Source organism: Carcharodon carcharias, chromosome 18 (assembly GCF_017639515.1).
Source record: "Carcharodon carcharias isolate sCarCar2 chromosome 18, sCarCar2.pri, whole genome shotgun sequence".
Lineage (NCBI taxonomy): Eukaryota > Metazoa > Chordata > Chondrichthyes > Lamniformes > Lamnidae > Carcharodon > Carcharodon carcharias.
The window spans coordinates 89975594-89993162 of NC_054484.1; the positions used below are offsets into that span (position 1 = coordinate 89975594).

At 44.5% G+C, this 17569-nt stretch overlaps 1 protein-coding gene across 3 annotated transcripts in view; it reads left to right on the forward strand.

The window, feature by feature from the left end:
- The window catches only part of pir (pirin), a 102815-nt gene that overhangs the window by 18938 nt on the left and 66308 nt on the right, over positions 1–17569 (forward strand). For all 3 annotated transcript variants that reach the window (XM_041211680.1, XM_041211681.1, XM_041211682.1), the window contains exons 4-5: positions 5009–5089; positions 8943–9149. In XM_041211680.1, coding sequence (XP_041067614.1) covers positions 5009–5089; positions 8943–9149 — 288 coding nt within the window. The remainder of the gene's footprint in view (positions 1–5008; positions 5090–8942; positions 9150–17569) is intronic.

The window sequence follows — 17569 nt, forward strand, 5'->3', positions numbered from 1 at the left end:
TGAACATTCTGGGGCAGCACAAAACCGTGAGCTGCTGTCATACCCAGTACAGGTTTGAAGATATTATAATTTTTTTTCAGTTATATTTTAAAAAGTGAATGCAAAAGTTGTTAAGATGGCTGGTGCATACCATGTGACTTTTGGCATTTGAACTGTAGACAGCATCTGTGGCCAATACCTGATTAAATATGAACCTGAGTGAAGGAACCTCACAGCCGCTTGTGAAATTCACACATCTCATTGTTCAAGGATGGACCAAACCTACAGACAGTGGGCTTAGCAGGCTCCATGTTTCACCAGGGACATCAAAATTCAATGGGTTAAAAGCAAAAATGTGGATGCTGGAAATCCAAAACAAAAATAAAAATACCTGGAAAAACTCAGCAGGTCTGGCAGCATCTGCGGAGAGGAACACAGTTAACGTTTCGAGTCCGTATGACTCTTCAACAGAACTAAGTAAAAATATTAAAGAGGTGAAATGTAAGCTGGTTTAAGGAAGGGGGGACAGGTAGAGCTGAATAGAGGGCCAGTGTTAGGTGGAGATTGCCAAAAGATGTCATAGACAAAAGGACAAAGAGGTGTTGAAGGTGGTGATATTATCTAAGGAGTGTGCTAATTAAGGATAGAAAGCAGGGCGAGCAAGGTACAGATATCTCTAGTAGTGTTGGGGTGGGGTGTGGGGAATGGATCGAAATAGGCTAAAAGGTAGAGATAAAACAATGGATCGAAACACATTTAAAAATAATGGAAATAGGTGGGAAAAGAAAAATCTATATAAATTATTGGAAAAGAAAGGGGGGATCGGAAAGGGGGTGGGGATGGAGGAGACAGTTCATGATCTAAAATTGTTGAACTCAATATTCAGTCCGGAAGGCTGTAAAAAACTCAATGGGTGTTAGATGAATGTGAAATGGACCCCGTCAACCTTTTATTATATTGTGACGGCTCCTCATCAAACTCTCAAGGTGTGAAAAGCCATAACACAGGATGTTTATCAGCCAAACACACCATCTTATTTTGAAAAGGACTTTGGACTTGTAACAGGTCACATGGGTAAGATAGCCATGTTTGTTGCCTGCCTTTAAGATAACAGCAGAAGCTGTTCTGAGGCAGAGAGGCCAGCAGAAAGCCAATGAACCAGCTGCAGTCAACTAAGCATCCAAGGTAATAAGCAGCCATACTTGAAAGTGGAAGGTTTCTCTTAAACCGTTTTGACCTCAGATTTACCTGCGAACCAACCATCCCAAAATTCGCTACAAGAAGCCTTGCAGCTTACTGAGAATCCTCTGCTTACAAGACCTTTACTTGAACTAAAAACGGTTTCAGTTCACTTAGGGGTCCAAGTTGCTGTGGCAAAAAGTGCTTTTAGATATACATTGTAGTTATCAATATTGATTTCAATTTTCTTTCCATTACATGGCTGACAAGCAGTTTCTCCCAATCTGACTGCTTGCCAACTTGTTTGGCCATGCTACAAACACAACTCTTGTTATCAGGTTCTGGGGGTGTGACTTAAACCTAGAGCTTCATGGCTTAGAGGCAGGGATATTACCCACTGTACCACAAACCATCTCTTAGCATTCACCTATCCTGGTATCCTCACTCCCATTCTCTCACACATTCTCAGTATCTCCAAGTCCCTGTGAGCCTTAGAGCCATTCTCACATATGCAACTATTCAGTGTCTTTGCAAGAAGTGAATTGTCTTGGACTGATTGGTACTGGGGAATATAAAACAGTTTGCTGCTTGATTTTAATTCAGTTGCATTGCCTTTTGCTGGCCCTGGATGGTAGCTGACAAGCTAGTGAGCAGTTCTTCCTGTGGAGAGGGGAGTGGACTCCTAATGCTTTCTGTCTCACCCCTTGCGCATTTCATGATTACCCGGGGGCTGGAAGAGAGGAAGTGATCTCAGGTCAGATGTATCTGCGGACTCGACTTTTGTGTCCTCACAGCTGGAAAAGGATTCAAGATTCCTCAAGAAAAGAAAACTAAAAGTTGAAAACCCTGACCCTGAATTGCTGTGCAACCTGTCAATGATTCCATTGTATAAATGACTCCCCAGAGTGCAACTGCAGCAATATATAATCTAGCCTACTATTCGGAAAGAAACTTAAGTCCTTAGTATATAGTGATTTATGTATTTCACAAATAGCCAGTTAGCAGCTTTTGACATGGTTGACCATACCGTCCTCCTTCAACACCTCTCCACTGTTGTCCAGCTGGGTGGGACTGCTCTCACCTGGTTCATTCTTATCTACCTAATTGTAGCTGCTGTATTTCCTGCAATGGCTTCTTGCTCCTGTACCATTACCTCTAGAGTCTCCCAGGTATCTATCCTTGACCCCCTCATATTCCTCATCCATAGGCTGCCCCTTGGCACCATCATCTGAAAACATGTAAGTAGACAACATCCAACTCTACTTCACCCACCCCACCACCAAACCCCCTCTCTCAACCCTTACACTGTCTCTAATATTTTTTGTGCTACTTGTCCAACATCCAGTGCTGAATGAGCAGAAATTCAACATTGGGTAAGCAGAAGCCACTCGAATAGCTCCCTATCATGAACTCTGTTCCCTAAAGCCCCCAACTTCATCCTTCTCCCTAACTGCTGTCTGAGTCTGAACCAGACCGTTCACAAACCTGCAGTCCATTTTTGGCACTGAGCTGAATTTCATGACCACCTATCTTCTCTAGCACCAAGATCGCAACTTCCTCTCAGAATCAAAGAATGATACAGCACAGAAGAAGGCCATTTGGCCCATTGTACCTATGCCTGCCATCTAATTAAACACACTCACCTGCTTTTTTTTCCATAGCCCTGTAAATTTTTCCCTTCAAGTATTTATCCTATTCTGTTTTGAAAGCTACTGTTCAATTTGCTTCCACCAACTTTGTAGGCAGCACATTCCAGATCACAACAATTCTCTGTGTAAAAAAAATTTCCTCATGTTGCCTCTAGTTCTTTTACCAGTAATTTTAAATCTGTGTCCACTGGTGCCTTCAGCCACTGTAAACAGTTTCTCCTGATTTACCTTATCAAAACTATTCGAGTTTTGAACACCTTCTTCAAATCTGCTCTTAACCTTCTCTGTTCTAAGGAGAACAATCCCAGCTTCTTCACTCTGTCCACACAACTGAAGTCCCTCATCCCTGATTCTATTCTAGCAAATCTCTTCCACACCCTCTCCAAGGCCTTGACATTCTTCCTCAAGGGTGGTGCCCAGAAGTAAACATAGTTCTCCAGCTGAGGTCTAACCAGTGTTTCCTGAAGGTTTAGCATTACAGCCTTGCTTTTGCACTTTATTCCACTTTTAATAAAGCTCGCATGCATTTTTTAAAATAGACTTCTCTACTTTTCCTTCCACCTTCAAAGATTTTTCCCCATGCACTCCAAGGTTTCTCTGCTGCTCAAGCACAGGGGTGATAGGTGAATTGGACTTGGTGCCAGTAAAGACACAGGCAAGTTTTGGATGACCTCAAGTTTATGGAGGTTAGAATGTGTGAGACCAGCCAGGAGTGTGTTGGAATAGTCAAGGCTGAAAACAATAGCTTCAGTCTTCCCATCATTTAGTTGGAGGAAGTTTCTACTCATCCAGTACTGGATGTTGGATAATTTAGAGACAGTGGAGAGGTCAGAGAGGTGGTGGTGTCACCAGTGTACATATGGAAACTGGCATGTTTTTGGATGCTGAGGGGCAGTATGCAGTTGAGAACTCAAAGGGAGCCAAGGATAGATCCTTGGGGGACACCGGAAGTAATGATGTGGGAGCAGGAAGTGAAATCAGTTCAGGTGATACTCTGATTATGATTGTATAGACAAGAATGGAACCGGCTGAGAGCAGTTTTAAGCAGCTGGATGTTGGTGAAGAGGGGTTGGAGGAGGTTTGTGTGGCCAACCATGTCAGAGGCTGAAAGCAGGTTGAGAAGGATGAGGAGGGAAAGTTTACCTTAGTCACAATCACATAGGATGTAATTTGTGACTTGGATAAGAGCTGCAGATCCAAACAGAGCAGAATAGAGCCAAACAGAGCAAAACAGATCAAAACAGAACGAAAAACAGAGCAAACAGATCAAAACATCCAGCTGCTTAAAACTGCTCTCAGCCAGTTCCATTCTTGTCCAAACAATCATAAACAGGGTATCACCTGAACTGACTTCACTTCCTGCTCCCACATCATTACTTCTGGTGTCCCCCAAGGATCTATCCTTGGCCCCCTTTGATTTCTCAAGAAACTTCCTACAACTAGAATCCATTATTGCACTTACATCTCTTTCCTTCCCAACTTCAAACTCCTTCAACCTGCAAAGGTTGGAGTTAGAGCATGTCATGTAACATGGAGATGGTGGGCACCTTTGACATCATGCTTACTGCCACTGATTAGATGGAAAACCTGGAAATAAAATGATAATGTGGAGGCTGAGTTGAGAAATGATGGATGTACACGTGAACTTACTTTTGGGTTTTCTGTGTGATAGGTCCCTCCCAAACCTGCTTCCAGGGTATTATCAACTTGAACTCAAGACCTTAATATTTGGCTAAAAAGTCATCAAATATATCGAACATATTTCTAAATTAGCATATTAAATATTTACAGTGAGGTGGTGGCATAGCGGTATTGTCACTGACTAATATTACGAAGACCCAAGATAATCCATTGGAGACCTGGGTTTGAATCCCACCACAGCAGATGGTGAAATCAATAAAAATCTGGAATTAAAGGTCTGATGATGACCATTAAACCATTGCTATAAAAACCCAACTGGTTCACCAATCCCCTTTAGGAAAGGAAATTTGCTTCCCTTAATCTGGTCTAGTCTACATGTGACTCCAGGCCCACAGCAATGCGGTTAACTCTTGGATGCCCCCTCAAAAAGAGCAATAAATGCTGGCCTAGCTGGTGATGCCATGAACAAATAAATTTAGGAATGAAACTATTAAATAGGTGATACCTTGTCTGATCCGTATCACAGGTCAATCTGTTAAAGCACTGATTCTGTATTAAAGGTAACCTACATGTTGAGTGGAAGTTTTGATCATGAAGACTTTTGTGGACATAAAGGAACCATCAATCCGGGTGATTTGCAGGTAAATAATCCATCTGGCACATGTTTCATTGTTACATGATTGAAGATTAATATCTAAATCACAATATGAAGAATAGACCACCCTGCTAGTATTGACGTGGGTTAGAAAAAAATGGTTCCAATCTGTTAAATAACAAACTTGTTTACTCCAGAAGAGATAAATGATTTAAATCATTAACAAAATTCATATTCATCTTGCGTATAATGTCATGATTTTTCTTCTAGTGCTTAATTACTTTTGTTATTCTCATGCAGACTGCCATCATTTCCATAGAAACATCATTAAGATAGTGGATCAGAATCCTTTTGAACACAATCAGCAACAAACTTTAATATGCTTTTGTCAAATTCTGGATTAATAATACCCTATTTAACATAATTGCCTCCAATTCTGAATCAGTACACAGTGCTTAACATACTTGTCTAATTCAGAATCACAAACACACTGCCTCATCCAACTGTATCCAATTCTGGATTAGTAACACACTGCTTAACATACTTGTGTCACGTTCTGAATTGGTAGCAAAAACTGGAGTCAATGGGAATCAGGAGAAACTCTTTGCTGATTTGAGTCATATCTATCACTAAAGGAAGATGGTTGTGGTTGTTGGAGGTCAATCAACTCAGTTCCAGGACATCGCTGCAGGATTCCTTGGCACAACGGTCTTCAACTGTTTCATCAGTGACCTTCCTTCCATCATAAGGTCAGAAGTGAGGTTGTTCACTGACTGATTGCACAATGTTCAGCACAATTCACAATGCCTCAAGATACTGAAGCAGTTCATCTCCAAATGCAGCAAGACCTGGAAAATATCCAGGATTGGGCTGACAAGTGGCAATTAATATTCGCGCCACACAAGTGCCAGGCAATGACCATCTCCAATAAGGGAGAAGCTAACTATCACCCCTTGACATTCAATGGCATTACCATCACTGAATCCCCCACTATCAACATCCTGGGGGGTTACCTTTGACCAAAAACTGAACTGGACTAGCCTCATAAATAATGTGGCTACAAGAACAGGTCAGAGGCTAGGAATCCAGTGGCAAGTAACTCACATCCTGACCCCCCAAAAACTGTCCACCATCTACAAGGCACAAGTCAGGAGTGTGATGGAGTGCTTCCCACTTGTCTGGATGAGTGCAGCTCCAACAACACTCAAGAAGCTTGACACCATCTAGGACAAAGCAGCTCACTTGATTGGCACCACATTTACAAACATTTACTCCCTCCACTACCGACGCACAGTGGCAGCAGTGTGTACCATCTACAAGATGCACTGCAGGAACTCACCAAGACTCCTTAGACAGCACCTTCCAAACCCACGACTGCTACCATCTAGAAGGACAAGGGCAGAAGACACATGGGAATACCAACATCTGGAAGTTCCCCTCCAAACCTCTCACTATCTTAATTTGGAAATATATCACCGTTCCCTCACTGTTGCTGGGTCAAAATCCTGGAACTCCGTCCCTAACAGCACTGTTGATTTAACTACACTACATGGACTGCAGCGGTTCAAGAAGGCAGCTCGCCACCACCTTCTCAAGGGCAATTAGGGATGGGCATTAAATACTGGCCCAGCCAGTGACAACCACATCTCGTGAATGAATAAAAAAAGTAGCACATTGCTTAACATATTCGTGTCACATTCTGAATCAGTAACACACTGCTTAACATACTTGTGTCCTACTCTCAATTAGTAGTGCTCTATTTAACATTCATGTGTTATATTCTGACAGCACTAATGACAGGTTTTCATGCAGAGGCTTGAAACTTTTAGTTTCTGGGTCTCATCTACACATACAAGGTTACACCCCCCACTCAAACATGCATTATATATAAAAAAAAAAGCTTGTTAATCCAGTTAAACTGAATCACTCTGTGCTTCTAGTGATGTTACACCTGGATAGGAGCTAATTAGATCGCAGGGCTCAGTATCAATTTCTATATACGTATATCTCCATGCAATTCAAACATAAGCAATGCAAGCAACGTCATCATAAAAAAGGAATCAATATGACAACCAGCCAATAGGGCTACCCTGACTCCATTTCCTCACCAAACCAAAATCCAGAAACCAGTAACAAATTGCTTCAACCTTTAAACATACGTTGCTCCCATCAAAGCTAGAGCCAGGCCCAGAAGCTTTAATGTACCAAGTACTGTGGAATGAAAATGTACAGTGGGTTTTTAAAATATATAGATATGGTGGTCAACTCCTGAGAAATCAACAGACAAAAAGAGTAGTGGTTAAGTAGTGGTTTTTCAGACTGGAGAAAGGTTTGTAGTGGAGTTCCCCAGGGGTCAGTGTTGGGAGCCTTGCTTTTCCTGATATATATTAATGAACTACACCTTGGTGTAAAGGCACAATTTCAAAATTTTCAGATGGTACAGAACGTGGAAGCATTGTGAACTGTGAGGAGGATAGTGTAGAACTTTAAAAGGATATGGGTAGAATGGGCGGACAGTTGGCAGATGAGGTTCAATCGGAGAAATATGAAGTAATTCATTTTAGTAGGAAGGACATGGAGAGACGGTATAAAATAAAGGGTACAACCCTAAAGGGGGTGCAGGAGCAGAGGGACCTGGGTGTCTGTATGTGCATAAATCATTGAAGGTGGCAGGACAGGTTGAGAGAGTGGTTAATAAAGCATGAAGTATGCTGGACTGTATTACTAGGGGCATAGAGTTCAAGGGCAAGGAGGCTATGTTGAACTTGTATAAGACACTGGTTCAGCCTCAGCTGGAGTACCGCATTCAGTTCTGGCAGCCACACTTTAGGAAAGATGTGAAGACATTAAAGAGAGTGCAGAAAAGATTCATAAGAATAGTTCCAGGATTGAGGAACTTCAGTTATGAAAATAGATTGGAGAAGTTAGGACTGTTTTCCCTGGAGAAAAGAGGCTGAGAGGAGATTAGATAGAGGTATTCAAAATGCTGAGGTGTCTGGACAGAGTAGATAGGGAGAAACTGTTCCCACTCATGAAAGGATTGAGAATGAGAGGACAAAGATTTAAAGCCATTGGCAAAAGAAGCAAAAGCGATATGAGAATAAACTTTTTCAAGTAGCAAGTGGTTCGGATCTGCAATTCACTGCCTGAGAGTGTCGTGAAGGCAGGTTCAATCAAGGTATTCAAAAGGGAATTAGACTGTTATCTGAAAAGGAAGAATGTGCAGGGTTATGGGAAGTAGGTGGGAGAATGGCATGGAGGCAGGAGTACATGCCTTCGTCGCACCTCAGCGCCACCTGCAGCTGCTCGTCGTCGGCTCCCCAGCGGCGCCTCCGTCAGGAAGTTCCTCAGAAGAACAAGAGGAGATCAGAAGATGCGACAGATGAGAAGCTCATTTGGAGAGCTGGGACAGACATGATGAGCTGAATGGCCTCCTGTGCAGTAACTATTCTGTGATTCTTTTATAAAATGAAAAATAAGAGCATTTCATTATCCAGAATCCAACTAGAAAAGGATGAAACTGTCTGATTTAAATTGAATTCCACCAGAAATGTTGAAGTAAGAACAGGATAAATTAGACGAGGCTGCACTGTTGGAACGGAGCAGCATGTGGCAGAGTAGGGAAATGATTTACAGTTAAAAGTATAATACCATATTCCTTCTCCTCACGATGCTCCTATCTGTGTTTGCTTTGTTATTTTGTTCTGTCCATAGATATTGGGCAGGAATAACGGTCAGCCAATGGGAATTAGTAAATAGCTTGTACTTGAAAGGTAAACCTGCCAATGACAAGCCTTTGGAATCTGTCAATTTGCAGCATTGTACTGATCACTGAAGAATGAGCAGAAAGGGATCACTGGGTCATTTTGTAATGTCATTGCACAATTCTTGATTGACAGTGGATGACTGCTGGTCGAGGTGTAGTCCACTGTGAGATGCCATCATCTGATGAACCTGCACATGGACTTCAGCTTTGGGTCAATTTGAAAAGTTCGAAGAAAATGGTGGCACCTTATTACCAGGAACTGCTGAGTAAAACCATTCCTAAACCCAGCAGGAATGGGGCAACTGTGGCTGTTATCTCAGGAGAAGCCCTGGGAACCAAGGTAAATTTTTAAACTGAGTTAAGCCTATTTGACACTGAAAATAATAGACATCGGCGTGACCACACAGGGTCTTAGGATAAGGGGCTGATCATTTATCTGAAAAGGAAGAATGTGCAGGGTTACGGGGAGAAGGTGGGAGAATGGCACTAAGTGAATTGCTCATTCGGAGAGCTGGTACAGACATGATGTACCATGTGTTGACGCGTAAAATGACACAGGATGACATCGGACAGAACTCCCGACGTCACCCCGCCCCGTTTCAATTTTCAGGTCGGTGGGGGCGCAACCTGAATCAGTTGTGCGCCCGCTGACCTGTCAATGGCCAATTGAGGCCATTTAAAAACTAATTCAACCCTAACCCGAACATTAGCCTTAACCCTAACCCTAACCTTAACCCTAACCCTAACCCTAACCATAACCCTGGCCGGCTTCAGAAAAAAGCATGAAACCTCATCCACTTGCGGATTTTTGTGCATTGAAAGAGTGCACTCCCAGCTTAGGGAAACCACCCCCCCCCCCACCGCCTGCACAAGGAGCGCATAGCGCTCCCTGGCGGACATCACACTGGGCGGGCCTTAATTGGCCCACCCACATAAAGTGGCGGCACGCCCCCAATCGGGGGCGCCAATCGGAGGCATGCCTGCACGCACTTCCCCCCCCAATGGGGGGATAATTCTTCCCATGGTCTCTCAGGGAATTAAGGAATATGGGGAGAGGGTGGGAAAGAGGAGTTGAGACCTAATATCAGCCAAGATCATATTGAATTACAGCGCAGGCTCAATGGGCTGTGTGGTCTACACCTGCTCCTATTTCTTATGTTCTTATATTGCCATTGATGTAACGGAGATCAAGGTATTTCCCAATTTCCCATTCTGCCCCTTCTCTTAAGAAAGTGTATTCCTGATCAGCTTCATGCATACCAAAGTTTCCATGAAAGATGGCATTTGCCCTTGTGGTATAATGCTGCCTGAACAGAAACTTATATTGACCAAACATGGAAACATACTTTTCTTTCCTGTATTCATTGAGTGCCTTGGAATTGTAGAATCTTATAGCACAGAAGAGGACCATTGGCCCATCACATCTGTGCTGGCAGTTTGAAAGAGCCCTTCCAACTAGTCCCATTCTCTTTGTTTTTCCCATTCAGCACTGCAAATATTTCCTCTGCAAGTATTCATGCAATTCCAGTTGGAAAGTTATTATTGAATGTGTTTTTACCACCTTTTCAGACAGTGCAGACCAGATCATAACTCTCCTTGTCTTCTCAATTTGTTCTTTTGACAGTTATCTTAAATCTCGGTCCTCTGGTTACCAAGCCTAGTGCCAGTGGAAACGTTTCTCCCTATTTACTCTTTCAAAACTCTTCATGATTTGGAATGCCTGAATTAATCTCCATTTAACCCTGCTCTGCAGAGTACAATCCCAACTTCTCTAATCTATCCACATAACTGAAGTCCCTGATCCATGGTGCATTTCCCATAAATCTCCCCTGCATCCCCTCCAAACCCTTGACATCTTTCCTGAAGTATGGTGCCCAGAATTAGACACAATACTCTAGCTGAGGTCTAACCAATAAGTGGTTACAGTTTAGCATAACTTCCTTGCTTTGTCCTCTGTTCCCACTTTATAAACCCAAGGATCCCTTATGCTTTTTAAAATTCCTTATCAACTCATTCTGCCACTTTCAAAGATGTGTGCACATACACCCTCAGATCTCTCTGTTCCTGCGCACTCTTTAAAATTACACCATTTAGTTTACATTGCCACTCCTCATTCTTTCTGCCAAAATGCATCACTTCACATTTCACTGCAAAAAAACATAAAGTTTGAATCAGGCGATTAGGTCGCAGATTAGACGTGATCTCATTGAATGGCAGGGCAGGCTCGAGGGGCTGGGTAGTGTCTTCCATGTTCCAATAATGTTATTGGTCCAGTTGCCAGAAAGCTTTGGATGGAGCTATGTATGAATTAGAGGTGTATGTTTTACATGCTAGAAAACTAGCAACACCTTCAGACGTGTTAGGGATTTGAACCTGGCTGTGATATGAACACCGAGCTACATGTGTTTCCTGACTTCGTTATGGGTCCACACAACATTTCCTCAGTTACAATGGAAGAGGACAAAAACCCACATACATGAAAGTGTGAGAAATAAATCCAAATATTGAAAGCTGAAAAGCTGTGTTCCATTTCTGGCTGAGGCCCAGGAACACACCATCGTTCAAGCGATTTGGAACTCTGTTTAATTTGAAGTCCTTTTTTAAATTTTACAGCTGATTTAGCAGCACCAACCAAAACATCCAAACTCCCCCAATTTTTTTTAATATTCTTACATGGGATGTGGGTATCACTGGCTAGGCCAGCATTTATTGCCCATCCCTAATTGCCCTTGTTTATGAGGTATTTAAGAGTCAACCACATCGCTGTGGGTCTGTCACACGTAGGCCAGACCCCAGGCAAGGACGGCAGATTTCCTTCTCTAAAGAGCATTAGTGAACCAGATGGGTTTTTACAACAATCGGCAATGATTTCATGGTCATCATTAGACTTTTAATTCCAGATTTTTATTGTTAAATTCAAATCCCACCATCTGCCGTGGTGGGATTCGAACCCAGGTCCCCAGAGTATTGCCCTGGGTCTCTGGATTACAGATCTAGTGATAATATCATTATGCCACTACGCCATCACCTCCCCAAGTGTAACCAGAGTACTCACTGCACTACAGACAACGCTGGTCTTCCAGAATCCTGGAACCCTCCATTGTTCCCCATCCCAAAGATCAGCTCCCAACTCCTCATCCCTTCCCTTCCCTCTCCACTTGGTTGTTCCCATTGCTCCTTCTTTTCATTGCCAGTCAGATCCCTATTTTTCCATTCAGTGCCAGTCTTTCCCTCTCCTTCATCATCAGCCCCACATCCTCTTTCCCGTTATTTTATTGCCCAACAATTTGTGAATGTGGAACTGAGCCACTGACTATGCAACATCTCCTGCAATGTCAATCACTAGAGGAACCCTGCACTGTTGCAGAAATTGCCGAATTCAACAACAAAGCGCAAAAATGTGTCCAGTTCTGACTGGGCCATGTATAGATGTCCTTGGACACGATAAGAAGATCAGCAGCCATTCCCCACCACATTCACCCAGTCTGGCTGATAATGTTTTAGATAATGCTTCTCCACAGCTTCTATCTCTAATGGCAGGAATAGCGGTCCCTATATAGCATGTTCAATGACTCCTGTTCCCCGCAGAGCTTCTGTCTACATTGTATGCAGTGCCTGCAATCCCTGCCACTACTACTGGGAGTGAAGTGCAATAGTATCCATATTGCTATGAGTTCATTTGCCTTTTTCAGTCCCTGATGTTGGTTATAACCACACCTTAAGCTTTAGGAAGATGGGAGCTCTTTACCTTGTACAAAAGAAGGACCAGTTTGAACTTGTTCTGTTACATATCACATCAGTCTCTAGTGTAGCCATGAAATGTGGCCCCTCGAACACTTACATATAACAATTAATTCCTAGCTCTTTACAGATGTTTACAAATAATATAACAATATTATAGCGCGTATTCTGGGTAGGGAAATTCTGAGCCGTGGGCGTAGGGTGAGCGGGTGCGGTGTTGGTAAGGGCCCTATCAATGTTGATTCTTGTCAGCAAACATTGGCACACTGTCCCCCATTACGTGGAAGGTGATGGGGATGTGTGTGCAAGGGCAACACACTGACAATTGCAATATATAGACTGCAGTGTAAATGGTGATGTACAATCGAAAATCACCAAATTTGAAGAAAACTCCTGCAGCTGAGTAGATCATTTGATCATGTGCCACATACTTCAATGTTTGTATCATGTATACTTTAGAAGATTCTGTTTAGATACCATATAAAACAGGCCACTTGGCCCAGCTGTCCTATACTGGTGTTTATTGTCCACACGAGCCTCCGTACACTCTTCTTACCTCCCATCCTGTCTGACCAATGCTTCTAATCCCTTTTATCCTTGTGTGGCAGCTGTGGCTCAGTTGGTAGTACTCTCACCTCTGAGACAGAATGTCCTGGGTTTAAGTCCCACCCCCACTCCACAAAACTGAGGCTGACACTCAGTTCTGAGGGAGCACTCCAATATCTGAGGTGTGGGTGTTCAGGTGAAATGTTAAAGCAAGGCCCCAAGGGCCCTCTCAGTTCAATGTAAAAGATCTTATGGCACAATTTCGAAGAAGAGCAGGGGTCTTATCCCTGAGGTCTGGGCCAATAGTTACCCCTCAATCAACATTATCACATTGCTGTTTGTGGGAGCTTGCTGTGCACATTTCATACATTACAACAGTGACTATATTTCCAAAGTATTTCATTGGTTGCAAAGTGTTTTGAGAGGTCTGGTGGGGGTGAAAGGCAATATATAAATGCAAGTTTTATTTTCTTTATGTGTGCATAAAGCCTATGCGTCAATTTGATCCAGTTCACCCACTCCGTGTGGTCATGACTTTTCAAAAGGTATTTCTAGAAATAAAAGTACTTGGCAAATCAAAAACTACAGACATTTGAAGTAGTTTTCTATTTTTAAAAATCATTTCTGATCAAGTCTTTGATTTTTTTTTAGTTAGCAGGTAAAATGGAAATTGATTTTTCCAACCTGACTAACTGTTATAATGAGTTAGATTTCTATTTCTAAAGACATTTCAATTTAAAAAAGAATATGTCATTTAGCTCCTTGACATCACACCTAAGGACGTTAAGGAACAGAAATCTTCAGTGAGTTCGAAGGAATCTAATACTTCAATATTTAAATATGAAGGTTGAAGATATTCTACAAGTGTTCAGGTCCTGCACAATTGGAGCTTTTTTTCCTGAAATTTCCAAGAAATGCTACAATCCATGAGTTAAGTTAATACTTTATGCTCTGTCTATATCCTGTTAACACTCTGTCTACTCCGCGTATACTCTGTTTACTCTGTGTACACTCTGTTTACTATGTGTTTACTCTGTGTATACTCTGTGCACCAAATTATAAACAGACCCAAGAGTTCTCTTTTCCAACTCCACAGGAAGAAATTCAACATTTTGAAACTCCAATGCAGTCTCCATGGGGATAAATCAAATGAATTACAGAGCAGAAGAACAACATACCCCCAGAAACTGGCCAGCTGCCAAGTTTCCCTCATGTTCCTGCCTAAACATCTGGGACAAACAAACCTCTGCAGCATTTAACAATTCATCCATTTTATCTGAAGCTGAACAGAAAACCATTTCTCACCTATTGTCAGGGCCAGGCAATGCTTTCATTGAAATGGATTCCCTAACATCTCCCAGACCAACTATAAACACTGCAGACCTCTGTGGAAACATTATTCACGCTCCCAACCCCATGAAGTCTCATGACATCAGGTCAAACATGGGAAAGGTAATCTCCTGCTGATTGCCACCTACCACCCCTGCACCCCACCTCCTACCGCCCCTCACCTCAGTTGAGGAATCAGTAACCCTCCATGTTGAACACCAGTTGGAAGAAGCATTGAGGGTGGTGAGGGTGGCAAGAGCGCACCAAGTGGGGCACTTCAATGTCCATCACCAAGGGCAGAATTTTGCATTTGATGGGCGGGTGGGCCCAACCGACTCAGCGGCAGGCGGGCAGCCGATCCCCACTGCCGAAAGGGGCCGCACTACCATTTTGTGTGGGCGGGCCTTAAACCCAGCGGGGTTCCACTCCCGTATTCATTGGAAAAATGAAATCGGCAGCGGGCATGTTCAGACTGCCAGTTCCAATGGGGAACCAGCAGTCTGTATAAAGAGCGGCCAGGCAGCCTCCTTTAGGCTGTTCACCATGGCCAGTCATCAGGCAGCACAAGAGGTGAGGGCAGAGGAGGAGGAGGGGGGCAGGCTGCAGGGTAGGCCAGCGGGTGGCCACTGTGCCCCATGGTTCTCATTTGCCTGTTTTGCTGTCCTCCTGGAAGAGGTGTCCAATCATCGGGAGGTGTTGTTTCCGGAGGATGGGAGGAGGAGGGCCCCCCACGACACCAGGCAGGCATGGCAGGAGGTGGCGGAGGCTGTAAGCGCCCATGACCCAGTGCCGCAAGCGCTTCAATGATTTGTTGCACTCTGGAAGGATGAGTACCATGTCAGCGTTGGCCATTTTACCCAGCAAGTAGCCTGAGCCTTTGAGGCCCCCCCCCCCGACCCCCCAACGTCTTAGTGACGTGACTGCATTAGCCATTTGGCGCACGCTGGGTGGGCAAACAGATAGTGACCATGCTTACATCAGCCTTAGTGGTTGAGGAGAAGATGGGTTCTCCCTGCAGCATATGTTGGTGTTTGTCGCATTTGAGTAGTCTGGGGGCAGCCTGCAGGAGAGGCAGCTAGACACATACTCAGAACTCCAACACATGGCTTATTGATGGTGATGAGATGGTGGAAGGGGAGCCTCAAGGTGTTGTGGCCAAGAGCCATCTGCTGGTCTTGGCACCGCACCTAGTTGCACCTCCTTGCCATGGGCGCTAAGACCCGTGTGTTATTCAAAGTGATGGACGCTGAATGTGTCCAAAGTGTCCGTTGGGGGAGGGGGTTGGGAGCAGCCTTACTATCTTCTGGGGACTGATCACCAGTAGTGTGGACAGGAGCCGCTGGAGGCCTCAGATGGGCCACTGTGGTTGGGGTGCGGCGTGCAGGTGCAGAGTACATGAGCGATCAGCCTCAATAAATGCTCTTCTATGCTCTGCAGGCAAAAACAGAGCACAATATGAGCGAGTGGCAGTGGACTGGTGGTGGGCATGCAATGCTGCAGCACCTCACCATTTATGAGGAGCAGGCCATGGAGCTGGGGAGGAGGCAGGCGGCCAGGTCTACAGGTGTCAGCAAGGTTGGGGTGCAGCGGCCAGGTATTTGAGGGCCACAATCCCATCCGCTCTGTCTTCCCACCATCCAAAGCACTGATGGTTGCTGCAATCGTTAATGCAGCAACACTGCTCATTCACAGACTGACACAGTCACACGTTTGGGTCATACACAAAGGTCCCTTGGTCCCTTGAGGATGTGAGTTTCTAGCACCTCCCAAAGTCGCCTTGTCCCATTTGTGACCACTATCCCAATGGCCTAACACGCCATGGCATCGCTGCTGCACAGCCAAAGACTTATTGCATCTTAGGAGGGTTTGTACCTCCACCACCCTTTCAGCCAGTGCGTCCCACATTACTCTGTCCAAAAGGTCCTCAGCACCTCACCTGTCAACCTCATGGCGCTCAACTTAAATAAATGTCACCACATTATTCATCCCTGCGCCAAGGGGAAATGTTGCCTTCTGTCCACCCGTTCTATGCCCCTGATAACGATATGAAGGTCAATAATGTGACCTGTCAACCTCCTGTGCTCCACGGCAAATGTCACAAGTGTTTGCAATGTTTCCTCATAACTCCAACTCTCTAGGCCAGCGTGCATCCAGGTCAGGAACCTCTGCACTCTCCCCACTCCAATGCCATCCCTCCCATGAAGCGCAGTTCACAACTGAATGCAGAAGTGTAGATGTGGCCTCGACAGCGTTTTCTGCACTTGCATCATGATCTCCCTTTCCTGCATTCTATTCCTCGGCTAATAAAGGCAAATCTGGCTTCGACCTTGTTAAACGTCTCACTTTCCTGTTCTGCTACCTAAACGGGTCTGCCCAGCAAGGTCCCTGTCATAGTCGTGACTTCCCATTTCTCATGTATTCCCGTACCTTGCTTGTCTTGCCCAACTGCTGAACCGAACGCTTATCTACATAACATTCCATGTGGCATTCCTTAGGCCATCTGACCAGCCTGTCTGAATGCGCGTGTAATGCTGAGCCTCCTCTTGGCTATTTACCACCCCACCAATGTTCGTCTCCTTAGCTTCTTGAAGGGTGAGTGACTTATAAGGCTGGGGGCAAAAGGGATGAAAGGTGTTACTGACTGAACGCTAACTGATGCACTGTCCTTGTTGTTAATTTCAGCATCACCACCGCATGGCAGCCATCAACACGTCCAGAGCACCCCCTCCACTCCTGAGGGGCATCACTTGCAATTTGCGTCATTTCAGCCCAGCCAGGCACCAACACAGCGACAAACACTTCGGTGGGGATTATGATGTCGGTTAGTGTCCCGGGTCACAGTGGAGAGGGCACTTCATAATCGATGGAGGAGATGGTACGGACAGAGAGTGCCAATGGCGCCAGCAGCCGAAGGACTGCAGGGGACCAGGCACATGCTGAGTGCGGCAGTGATGATGTGCCTCTGGAGATGTCAGTCATGCAGCAGCTGCAGGACAAGCGGCAGGGTGTGCGGGAGCACCTGGCAGTGTTGCATGAGGGTTGGTTGCTTCAGTTGGTCTCTGTGGTGGAGGAATCCAAGCAGAGTGTCAGTGAAGCAATGAACCTCAGGACAGAGCTTCAGGCTTCCTCCAATGAGAGATTGAC